The 13050-nt window shown below is 44.4% G+C and overlaps 1 protein-coding gene across 1 annotated transcript; it reads left to right on the top strand.

Annotated features, from left to right (window-relative positions):
* The first annotated feature begins 7191 nt into the window (after positions 1-7191).
* On the top strand, positions 7192-12192 carry LOC120639931 (putative inorganic phosphate transporter 1-13). The gene is made up of 2 exons (XM_039915848.1): positions 7192-7476; positions 11506-12192. Exons 1-2 carry the CDS (start codon positions 7192-7194, stop codon positions 12175-12177), a joined length of 957 nt encoding a protein of 318 aa, XP_039771782.1. The 3' UTR covers positions 12178-12192.
* The last annotated feature ends 858 nt before the right edge of the window (positions 12193-13050 follow it).

Raw genomic sequence — 13050 nt, forward strand, 5'->3', positions numbered from 1 at the left:
CCAACAATACCCAAGTGAGATAGCTAAACTAAATCATATTAGATAGGTGCTAGGAATATGCTTAGCTGCTTGACTTGGTTAGCTTTGAGCTCGACCACGAACTGGACTCCGGGTTCAGGCTCAACAGTCTCGGTGGGCACCACGGGTTCGACCTCCGACGGTTCGGTCACTAAAATGCATGAATGCGATGCAAGAATTAAAAAATAAACTTATACAGCAAGCATAAAGCATGGAATAAATTGAGAAGGTAGAGGACATTACAAAGAGCTCATGAAACTTGGTTTTGCAGCAAAAACATTTTCCTAGAATTAATCATAAATATACCAATTTTCAGCTACCCTAAACAAGATAAATCAGAAAAGGCATGCAAACTTAGCTAAACAAATCCAAGAAAATTAGCATAGATACTAGGCATGAAAACAAAGCTAACAAAACTAGTTTCACCATTTTGTCACTTTCCAGCAAAAAGTTCTACACTAAACCATTTTCGGACAGAGCATATGAAGACACACTAAAACCTTAATAAACAGCAAGGAAACATAAAAAATAATATTTTTCCTAAGTAGATATCAGTGATACGAACCCAACAAAACAAGTTTCGCATTTTTCCGAGGTCGGTTCGATTTTCTACGCATTTTTCAAATTTGCAGCACAAATAAAACATCACAAAACCCTAGTAAAAAAATGCTACGTGCACCCCGCAGAGCCGGCCCAGAGGCCGACAAGCGGGGCCCACAGGCCAGCGACCCACCCGCTGGGTCAAGGCAAGGCACGCGCCTTGACCCGCGCGTGGGCGCGGCCACGGCGTCGCACGTCGCAACGAGGCGGGGCCAGAGCAGGCCGGGGGAGGCGCGCACGGTGATGAGGAGGAGGCGGTGGACCTCACCGGCGATAGCACAGATGGGGAGCGGCGACGAGTGGGCGGCGCGGCGGCGAACGGCGGCTGTGGGCGGAGGGCGACGCCGGCAGCGCTGCGCGGCAAGGGAGGGTGCCGGGTAAGAAAGGGAAACGAAGGAGGACGACGCGAGGAAGCTCCCCATGCCAGGAATCGAGGCGGCGCTCACCGGAGATGACGAATCACGGTGGCGACCGAGCTCCAGGCGGCGGCAATGGAGTGCTACGGTTTGGGGAAGGGGAAAGAAAGGGTCGGGTGCGGATAAGGAGAGTGCAAGGGGGCGGACTCGGTGCAGATAAGGATGCACGAAGAATGAGGATAGCCGGCGCGTGATGCGAGGATGGCCGGCGGTGGTGATGCGTGCGGCGCGCCGAGCAGAACAGAGAGAGGAGGAGATGGAGAGGCTGACGGGTGGGCCCGGGCGAGGAAAAAGAAGAAAACAAGTTTGAAATTCGAAACGAAGGTGTTTCTGGGCTCAAAAATTCACCAATTTTTTACTGGAGATAGATAAAATCACCAAGAACACAATGCAAAAAGAATTACTCGAAAAGCTTTTGTAATTTGGTCGCAACAAAAAGAACAATGAGACTATTTTCGAAATTCCCGAGAATTTTGTGGCTCTGCTCAAAAGTCATAAAATCCTGCAAAAATATTTTTAAATCAACATTTGAAATCTAGTATTTAAATAAATTTTGGGGGGCCAAGTTGCATAACAAAATTTGAACTTTCTTAACAAGCACAAATTCAAATACACATCAAATTAAATTCAAAACAAAACACACATTCACATGATGCTCCCTTATGCCTTAATGATGCTCATGAAGATGTGGTTAACATGTTGATTATGTTTAAAAATTTTCAAGTCGTGACAACTCTTCACCCCTTAAGAAAATCTCGTTCCGAGATTTAGATAGATAGGATGAGAGGGACAAAACCCCAGGTGGATTGAGGCCATATTCACCTAGACAGGATAATTATCTACGAGATGATACATAAAGGCAGGGATGATGTGGTGTGATGAGATATTCTTAGAGTTTTTTTGATGGTGACTGTGTCCACATATAACAATATCTAGAAAGATGAACTTCATTAAGGAAGTGGGGTGTGGTAGAAAGAGAACTTCCTCGGAAAAGAATTCCGAGTATTCTTGACGTAATCGATCTTCACGCTCCCAAGTGGCTTCGTCTTTGGAGTGGTTGCTCCATTGAACTTTTACAAACTTCACCATAGTACGCTTCACTTTTATTTCATCACGATCAAGAATGGCAATTGGGTGTTCTTCATAGGTAAGACCCGGTTGAAGATCAAGTGATTCAAGGTCAACAGTGTCGGTTGGAACACGAAGACATTTCTTTAACTGAGAAATATGAAATACATTGTGCACTGCGGAGAGTCATTGAGGAAGTTCCAGTTGATAGGCCACTGCTCCAACTCTCTTAGTGATCCGAAAAGGTCCCACATAGCGTGGCGCTAGCTTTCCTCTTACTTGGAAACGGTGAGTGCCCTTAAATGGAGAAACCTTGAGATAGACATAATCGCCAACTTTGAGGTGGAGTTCTCGGTGACGACGATCAGCATAAGTCTTCTGGCGAGATTGAGCAATATGAAGATTCTCACGGATAATTCTGACTTGATTCTCAGCATCTTTTACCAAATCCGGGCCAAAGAAAGGCCTTTCTCCATATTCGGACCAATTGACCGGAGTTCTGCACCGTCTTCCTTAGAGAACTTCAAAAGGAGATATTTTGATACTTGCTTGATAACTATTGTTGTAGGAAAACTCTGCGAATGGCAAGCAAGTAACCCATTTCTTCTCATATATAAGAGCACAGGCTTGTAGCATGTCTTCTAAGATTTGATTGACTCTCTCAGCTTGACCGTTGGTTTGAGGATGATAAGCAGTACTATAGGTGAGATCAGTCCCCATGGCTTCATGAAGATTTCTCCAAAAGTGAGCGACAAATTGAGGACCACGATCCGAGACAATTTTCTTAGAAACGCCATGAAGACATACAATGCGGGTAAGGTATAACTCCACATATTGCTTGGCATGATAAGTAGTCTTGACTAGAAGAAAATGAGCCGATTTCATCAAACGATCCACGATTACCCATATAGAATCATACCCTTGAGAAGACCTGGGTAACCCAGTGATAAAATCCATTCCAATTTCTTCCCACTTTCATGATGGAATAGGTAAGGGCTGAAGGGTACCAGCTGGTTTAAGATGCTCGGCTTTAACCTTTTGGCAAACATCGCACTCGGCGACATATCGAGCGATTTCTCGCTTCATACGAGTCTACCAAAACCTTTGCTTGAGATCTTGATAAATTTTGGTACTGCCCGGATGAATGGAGAATTGAGAACTACGGGCTTCATCAAGGATAATTCGCCTGAGGTTATGATCCTTAGGCACCACAATACGCTTCCCAAAGAATAGAACTCCTTCATTATCAGTAGACAAGCATCGAGCTTTGCCCTCCTTCATTAATTCCCGGATTCGAGCCATACCCTTATTCTTCTTTTGGGCTTCCTTAATTTGATCATAAAGGTCAGATTTGACTGTGAGAGTGGCAAGATAGCCTTCTTTGACTATGGAAATTCCAAGTTTCCGTAGATCATCACAAAGAGTATGCACAGGAGGAGCTATGGTCAAGCAATTGCATCGAGCCTTCCGGCTTAGTGCATCAATAACGATGTTTGCCTTACCGGGATGATAGTGCACTTCAATATCATAATCCTTGATTAATTCAAGCCATCGACGTTGCCTCATGTTGAGATCAGATTGAGTGAAAATGTACTTGAGGCTCTTGTGATCAGTATAGATGTTGCAATGATTGCCAAGCAGATAGTGATGCCATATCATTAGAGCATGGACAATAGCCGCAAGCTCCAAATTATGGGTAGGATAATTTTCTTCATGCCACTTGAGTTGACGAGATGCATAGGCCACTACTCAGCCTTCTTGCATAAGAACACAGCCAAGACCAATGCGAGAAGCATCGCAAAAGACATAGAAGCTCTTGGAAATATTTGGCTGAGCAAGAACCGGAGCGGTAGTGAGACGATCCTTAAGGGTTTGAAATGCTTCTTCACAGGCTGCGGACCACTCAAACTTGACCTCATTCTTCAGTAACTTGGTCATAGGCTTCGCAATTTCAGAAAAGTTCTCTATGAACTGGCGGTAATATCCCGTAAGTCCAAGAAAACTCCGAATCTCATGGACATTCTGAGGTTGCTTCCAATCAAGAACATCTTGCACCTTACTAGGATCTACAGCCATTCCATCCTTAGAGAGAATATGACTAAGAAAAGATACTCCTTGAAGCCAAAACTCACATTTGCTGAATTTGGCATAAAGACGATGTTCTCTAAGTTTTTGGAGGACAATATGAATGTGACGAGCATGATCTTCTTGGGTCTTGGAATAAATGAAAATATCATCAATAAAGATGATAACGAAGACATCAAGATCCTCTATGAAAATGCTATTCATCAGATACATGAAATAGGCTGGCGCATTGGTGACGCCGAAGGACATAACAGTGAATTCATAGAGACCATATCTAGTAGAGAAAGCCGTTTTTGGAATACCTTCTTTCCGGATCTTGATTTGATGATAACCTAACCTTAAATCAATCTTGGAGAAATAACGAGCTCCCGAGAGTTGATCAAATAAGATATCAATCCTAGGAAGAGGATATTTGTTCTTGACGGTGACTTTGTTTAACGGACGGTAATCAACACACATCCGTAAACTATCATCTTTCTTTTTCACAAAAAGAGTCGGGCATCCCCAAGGAGAGGAGCTCAGATGAATGAAACCTTTGTCCAACAAGACCTTGAGTTATTCCTTCAACTCTCTTAGCTCATTAGGAGGCATTCGATAGGGCCGTTTAGAGATAGGAGCTGTTCCAGGCTTAGTTCTATGACGAATTCAACCTCACGATCAGGGGGCATACCTGGTAATTCTTCTGGAAAGACATCTGGATACTCAGACACCACGGGAATATCTTCTAATGCAGTGGCATTGGTACTTGTCAAAGCATACAGATGAGATTCCATCTTGGAAAGAGAGAGGAGAACTCTACTCCCAGAGGGGTGCAAAAGATTGATGGTGCGGGGCCCACATTTGATAACTCCATCGTGCTTACCCAACCAATTCATCCCCAGAATCACATCTAGGCCCATCTTATCAAGGATGAGAAGATTAGCACGAAAAGTAGCTCCCTCAATGAAAATTGGAACCTCATTAACAAAGTGTCTAGCAATGATTTCCCCACCCGGTGATTCTATATGGTATGGCACTTGTAGATTTTGCGTCTCAAGTTTACTATGCAGCCCAAATTTCTTGTTGATGAATGAAAGAGTTACCCCAGAATTAGAAGCGTACCCATGAGTACTTCGGCATCCTCTGGAACTTCTTCAGCAGTGGTGTAGTTAAGGCGGCCACGCTTAGGAGCTTGTTGTGGCTTAGCTTCCTGACGTGGTGCTTGGGGCGGAGGATTATTGGGCCTAGGTGCATTGAAGGCACCGCCACGCCTTGGAGCAGCAGCAAGCGGGCGGTGCGGCGGCGAACGGTGGCTGCGGGCGGAGGGCGACGCCGGCAGCCCTGCATGGCAAGGGAGGGGGCCGGGTAAGAAAGGGAAACGAAGGAGGAGGACGCAAGGAAGCTCCCCCATGCGAGGAATCGAGGCGGCGCTCACCGGAGACAATGAATCATGGCGGCGACCGAGCTCCAGGCGGCGGTAATGGAGGGCTAGGGTTTGGGGAAGTGGAAACAAGGGGTCGGGCGCGGATAAGGAGAGGGCAAGGGGGCGGACTCGGCGTAGATAAGGATGCACGCGGAATGAGGATGGCTGGCGGTGACGCGAGAGGAGGTGGAGAGGCTGACAGGTGGGCCCGGGCGAGGAAAAAGAAGAAAACAAGTTTGAAATTCGAAACGAAGGTATTCCGGGGCTAAAAAATTCACCAAATTTTTACTGGAGATAGATAAAATCACCAAGAACACAATGCAATAAGAATCACTCGAAAAGCTTTTGTAATTTGGTCGCACCAAAAAGAACAAAAGATTATTTTTTAAATTTCCGAGAATTGTGGCTCTGCTCAAAAGTCATAAAATCCTGCAAAAATATTTTTCAATCAACATTTGAAATCTAGTATTTAAATAAAAATTTTGGGGGCCAAGTTGCATAACAAAATTTGAACTTTCTTAACAAGCACAAATTCAAATACACACCAAATTAAATTCAAAACAAAACACACATTCACATGATGCTCCCTTATGCCTTAATGATGCTCATGAAGATGTGGTTAACATGTTGATTATGTTTAAAATTTTTCGAGTCGTGACAATCCGCGTACAAACTCACCTTTTCATCCAGAGATATAGGGGAAAAAATAAAAATGAATCATTTGCTGGTCTCAACCAGCTACCATTGTTTGTTTATTGCTCCTGCCGTCCAGGACTGGAACGATGAAGACAAGCAGAAATTTCCAACCAGTTTCCGTGCAAGACGAGACGTAATTTCCAGCCTAGGTAATTCTATGATACTAGAATTTTAAGGTATGCTAAGCACGCCTATAACAAGAGATTCAAAATTAAAAGATGTTTTGGTTTGTCTTAGGTCAAATTTCAATTCTTTTAACTTAATTTGACCAAACATATATAAAAACAATATATTAGTGTCTGCAATATGAAATCAATGCACATTCCATTACTAACTTTTTGTGTTGTAGTTATTACTGCCTTATTCTTCCATAAATTTTGTTATAATTATAAAATATTGACTTAGGGCAAAAGTATCTTGGTATCAAGTTCAAGGGAGTACTATTTACCATATAAGTGCTACAATGAGGTTACGGTTTGTACTCCTTTGTATACTGACTATTTACTTACCAAAACCAATGGCTGCATTTTCTCACCAACTTGTCAAATGATACGATGCCATGCAACATGCACGCAGCACGGGTAGTAACTACGTTCCAATCCACAAGATACTGTTGCTGCAAAATTTAATTAATTATGTCTATACGAATTGGATCATTCAGTTAACCTTATGTTTGTGTTCGATCCAAACTAGTGCTAATTATTTGCATATATATATATATATATATATATATATATATATATATATATATATATATATATATATATCCTAGGAGACAACCCGGATCAAGTACAAACGATTGAAAGCAACCGCTTCCCGCATGTGTATATATTTTTCTGCAGGAGGCTTGGACAGAAAAGGTGAGGAAGAAGCTGAGCATTCCGTGCTCTTCGATCGAGACGACAAATGGCTCACGGCCAGCTGAGAGTGCTGCACGCTCTGGATGTGGCCCGGACACAGCTCTACCACTTCATGGCGATCGTCATCGCCGGCATGGGCTTTTTCACAGATGCCTACGACTTCTTCGCCATCTCCCTCGTCATGGACCTCATCGGCTACCATTACTACCATGGAGATACTCCTCGCGGCGTTTCCGCCGCCATCAACGGCATAGCCCTGTGCGGCGCCGTCCTAGGACAGCTCGTCTTCGGACACAGCTCTACCACTTCATGGCGATCGTCCGCCGCCATGGTATCCACCTCCTGGGCACCAGCGTGTGCTGGCTCGCTCTCGACATAGACCTGCTAATGGGCAAGAATCCAACCCATTCCCACCCCGATCCAAAGCAAATATATTTTTTTCTTACTCCACCCCATCCCATTCCAAATCAAGTTATCCCCAGCCCAACCTAACCCACCATATCTTGGATTGCCATGGGGCTGCTCCCGTGGGGTTGCCATGGATACGTCGTGCTGCAGGCCATGGGTACAGAACGAAGCAAATACAAATAAAGAAATCACTGTCCGTCCACGATCTGTCTGCAGGCCATGGGTACAGAACGAAGCAAAGCTAGTACCAGGTATACAGTGTAGCTACAATAGAGTTGATTCACAATCAAGTACGATTACAAGGAACAACAATATCAAATTATTACATGCAAGAGTTGCAAGTAGTAGGAGATCAACACAAGGGAAACGTTGGAAACTGTTGGTAGCCTCCCTCAAACCAGCCATCACAATGTCGACAAAGCATCCATTGTCTTCACCTCTGCACTTCCAATATTATGAAGTAGTGAGAATGCAGATATTGAACTGAGAATGCAGATGATATTGAACAGACAAAACCACCAGTCCTACTCTTCAAATTAAGTATTGTTGCACATTTTTTTACAGCTGAACATAAGAGCAGATTTTTTTACAGCTGAACAGATTTGAGGAGATGATTACTTAATCTATCAAACACATTGCTGGAACTTAATCTATCAAATTACATCATGTTTGAAAGCAGCTAAAAAATGAAAGTACAAAACTATACACTCACAAGTAGAAACTCAGAATAAGCTGGTAAACGATTGTACTGACCTGTGCTAGGCAACCACAATCTGAGAGCAGTTTTCATTGTCTGGGAGTTTATATAGCCAATCCTTAACACCAACAAGGGCTTCAAGGGTTTCAGGTGTCATTGAACTCCGATTATCACTAAGAATCCGACCACTCAAACTAAATGCGGACTCGGAAGACACAGTGCTCAATAGAATTGCAAGGAAGTCTCGTGCCATGGTTGATAGGACAGGATACTTGTCTTTATTTGTCTTCCACCAACTCAAGATCTCGAATTTTTCATCATCTCTCACATGTTCATCTTCCAAATATGCATCAAGTTCCGATTTTTTAGTATTGCTAGCTCTCTTTTGATTTCTAAAGTGGGCAAACTCTTGGTGCATTCTTCTTTTAGCTAGCACAGGCGAACCCATTATACCTCTAGATACAGTAGTATATACTGGATCTACACCATTTGTCCTAACAATCTCTTGATATTTCCTAAAATACTTAGTCATCCATTCTCTAGCTGAAGTCATGCTTGTCTCAATATCAACAAAGTAGTTGCACACCCTCTGATAATAGAATTCCAAGAAGTCCATCTTGATTCTTGGATCAAGTACCGTTGCAATAACAAGGGCCATATTATAGTTCCCACCCCAATACTTGCTGAATTTGCTTTCCATTGGTCTACCCAAATTTAGTATGGCTTCATTAGCTTGCATTTCTGAATTTTTTAAAGCTTCATGAATACAAAGAACATTATCCAAAAAAATGTGTGATGTAGGATATCTATCAGCTGAGCATGCCCTTGTAGCTTCTTCGAAAGCCTCAAGAAAATCACCTATAGCCTCAACTTTTATCCAGTCATCATTCGATGGAAAAGGTTCTTGATTTGATGCAGCATACCTCTTCAACACGCTCCTGTACTTCACAGCCTCAACAATCATATGATAGGTTGAGTTCCAATGGTTCCGAATATCAAGAACCAAACCAGCCTTTGGAGCAATACCCTCTCTTTCAGTTATCTCGTTGAAACTTTGGATTCTTCTCGGTGAGGAATTAATGTGCCTAATCAGATCCCGGATCATCTCAAGTGTTGCATCAGCAATAGTCATACCATCTTGGACAAGAAGATTCAGAATATGAGTGTAGCATCTATCTCGAAGATGTTGACCACCAAACAGCAAGTCTGATTTGGCACTTTCTTGCAAAAGGTCACAAGCTGTGTTGTTGTTTGATGCATTGTCAAGGGTGATAGTGAACATCTTTTCTTTTATTCCATACTCTGTCATACATCTTGTGATTGCCTCCTCAATGGCTAGACCACTATGTGGATACTTCACTGCTTTGAAAGAAATTATCTTCTTATGCAAGGCAAAGTTAGCATCCACATAATGTTTGCTTCACTCTCCCATACATACGAACACAATCATTGCGGACTGTTTGGCGCCCAATGCAATCAAATGTGGGCTGCAAGGATGCCATCCATGGTGAAAAACTTGGGTCCTCAAATTTATTAAATGCAACCTCTGCCCGAATGCACCAAGTTATCATTAACTCACGACTTATTTGAGGATTGAAGGTAAATGGACCCGCTGGTTGTTTCTGAATTGTGTCAATAAACCTATGTCTATCATATGCACTAATTTTTCGACAAGAATCTTTTATGTGATTTCTCAAACTGTTTCTACCTGATTTTCCGCTAGCCATCTTCATGCCGCAGTATCTGCAAACAGCCTTGAGAGCACAATCCACCTCAACCAACTCTGGCTCAAAGTGTTCCCAAACTTTAGACCTCCTATTTGGTGTTCCTGATGAATGGTCATCATTGCTTGTATTGGTGTCTGAGGCCTCAGCCGGATGAGAAGTTGACATCTGAGCATAATAACCACCGTATATGTCAACCAATAATCCATTGAACTTTCAATAATAATAAATAAAGGCACATAAAAATACCCATATTTGCTTGAGGGAATTATCATTTCCATCAAATCAACTACTGCTGATAGGTAACCACCGTATGTGCCAAGGTAACTAACCAGATAGTGAGCTTAAGAGATCAGTCAAAGACGCCTTGAAGTAGTCTGGGAGAATGTAAATGAAATTAGTTTAGCATAAAGAATCAAACACTCTGCTTGGCAAGCCAATTTGCAGTGCATCCCAATGCTATCCTTATTTTATCAATCAGTTGGTCTGAATTAGCATGCAATCAGGTCGAGTTAACTTCAGTCAGCTATACTGGTGTGTGTCTCGATAGCTCACCTGTATCCGTCGACGTTGGCGCCGTACTTGTCCACAAACTGGTACACGCCCTTGCCCTGCATCCATCAGAAAAGCAAAAAGTTCAGCTAGCATATCAATGATCATAGATGTACTGAATCTATATCGTCTAAAGTTTCTGAGAAATTACTGTGTTCCAAACTGGGATTCAGGTCAGTCAGTCAGAAAGAAAGAAACACTGAGTTGATGGATGCAACATCTACTGAATATCCAGCTAAATCCAGCTCAGCTATACTTCCAGGCGGAGGCAATGGAGGCACTGGGCGACGGAGGCGGACTCGCCGAGCCCCCTGAGCACGCGCCACGGCGCCCCTCACCACCACCGCTACCTCGTTGCCAGATCAGATCCAAATACAAAAGGGAAGCCTAACCTAGGGACTGGGAGATCTGAATACAAGTTGTGAACGTACAGGAAGGGGAAGCAAGGGGCAAGCGAACCTGGTGTTTGCTCACTGCCGGTGAAGGGGAAAGCTGGACACAGCACAGTTTCGGCGGCGGACAGCGGTATTGGAAAGAACAAGAAGCATTGCACGAGTTTTCTTGTCCAGCGGAGGTAGTAGGCGGAGCTCGATGCACTTCGTCTCTAGGAGTCAGGGCGCTAGTAGGGGATCTCGGCACCGGTAGTGTGGGTGTCGCGACGAATGCGGCGGAGGGGCTACGGAGGAGCTGGATCTGGGGGGCGGAGGAGCGGCGGCGCGATTTAGGTCTGCTAGCAGACTGGGGTTGGGTGAGAACGACGCGGATGGGTTGGGTGAGAACCCGCAGCCGGATTTGGGGGGCGGAGGGAGTGGGTGAGAACCCGGAAAAAATAACCCGTTCCAACCCAACCCAACCCGATTTGCTAGCAAACCCATTCCATCCCAACTCATTTGTCCTGTAAACCCGTTAACTCCCATCCAAACAATTCCACAGAATAACCCAACCCAAAAACTCCAAATATTACCCGACCCATTAGCAGGCCTATCTCGACATCACCTTCTACTCGATGAACCTGTTCATGAAGGAGATCTTCACCAACGTGGGGCTGATCAGAACTCGTGACGGAGACAACCCGTTCAAGCGGATGATCAATGTAACCGCGCTGCACACGGTGATCGCGCTCTGCGGAACACTGCCAGGTTACTTCTTCACTGTCGCATTTGTGGACCGCATCGGCCGTGTCAGGATTCAACTGCTCGGGTTCACCATGATGTCCGTCTTCATAGTCTGTCTCGCTGGTCCTTACGATCAGTACTGGACTGAACACAAGCGTGGCTTTGCTGTCATGTATGGCATGACCACCTTCTTGGCCAACTTCGGTCCCAACACCACCACTTTCATCATTGCGGCAGAAATCTTCCCTGCCCGGCTACGCTCGACGTGCCACGGCATATCCGAGGCGTTTGGGAAGATCGGCGCCATCATCGGTGTGTTTGGCTTCGGCCTGGTCCTGCACGCGGAGGAACACGTCAGAACCATTCTGTTCGTGCTTGTTGGATGCAACCTTGTCGGACTTGTCTTCACCCACCTCTTGCCAGTGTCCAAGGGGATGACGCTAGAGCAGATCACCGGAGAAATGGAAGAACAAGAGCCGCAACTGGACGCTGCAGCAGTTGCTGCGGCAGAGTGCGTACATGAGGTGCCTGTTTAGTCTTAGTTATTATGTAGTAATAGGTAGGTTTATATGTGGTGCTACCTCTTTTTTTTGGCAGTGTGTGGTACTACCTTGTTAATCTTCTTCATCTTTTGTCACGCAAATACTCATGTATCTATATGTCTGTATATGTAACAAAATTAGTTCACTCAAATCTGCATTGGCCGTTAAACTTTTTATGTATCTATGTACACTTAACGTTGTTAAACATATAGTGGTAATTGCAAATTTTAGAATTCTTAATCCAAACTAGATTGAGATGTTGTCGTGGTCACATATCACGTATAAAAATTACCAAAAATACGAGCACCGATCTAGTCTCGAAGCCCGGTAAGCAGGTTGTTCTATCACAAATAAATTAACAAACAAATAATTTGGACTCTTTCTATAAAGCGCTAATTTATCTCAAAGAAGAGTAATATCTCACTAGTTTCTTGATACAGCCGCCGTATAGATGGCCTCTTTAATATCTACTAGCGAGTCTTACTGGTAGTCTTCTTTTTTAAAAAAAATGAAACAGGCGGTGGAGGTCTCCTACTGGATATATATTAATTATATATAAACGAAGTTACAAAAGAGTACTGGAGGCAACATCACCGGCGGCTTCTAGGGCGTCCACGCAGCCCGCTTCCAAATAGACCGTGCCGGCTTGAACCCAGTACTGGAGGCAACATCACCGGCGGGGAAGCCGCCTGCGCTGCCGCCTACATCGGGTGGTGGTACGGCAGCGACACCGGCGGTCACATGGCGGAGCTCAACCCCACTGGCCATGGAGGAGCTTGACCCCACCAGCCCAGGAACCGGACGCGGAGCTTGACCCCACCAGCCCAGGAACCGGACGCGGCTGTGGCTTGGCACCTTCAACTCCAC

Source organism: Panicum virgatum, chromosome 7K (assembly GCF_016808335.1).
Source record: "Panicum virgatum strain AP13 chromosome 7K, P.virgatum_v5, whole genome shotgun sequence".
Lineage (NCBI taxonomy): Eukaryota > Viridiplantae > Streptophyta > Magnoliopsida > Poales > Poaceae > Panicum > Panicum virgatum.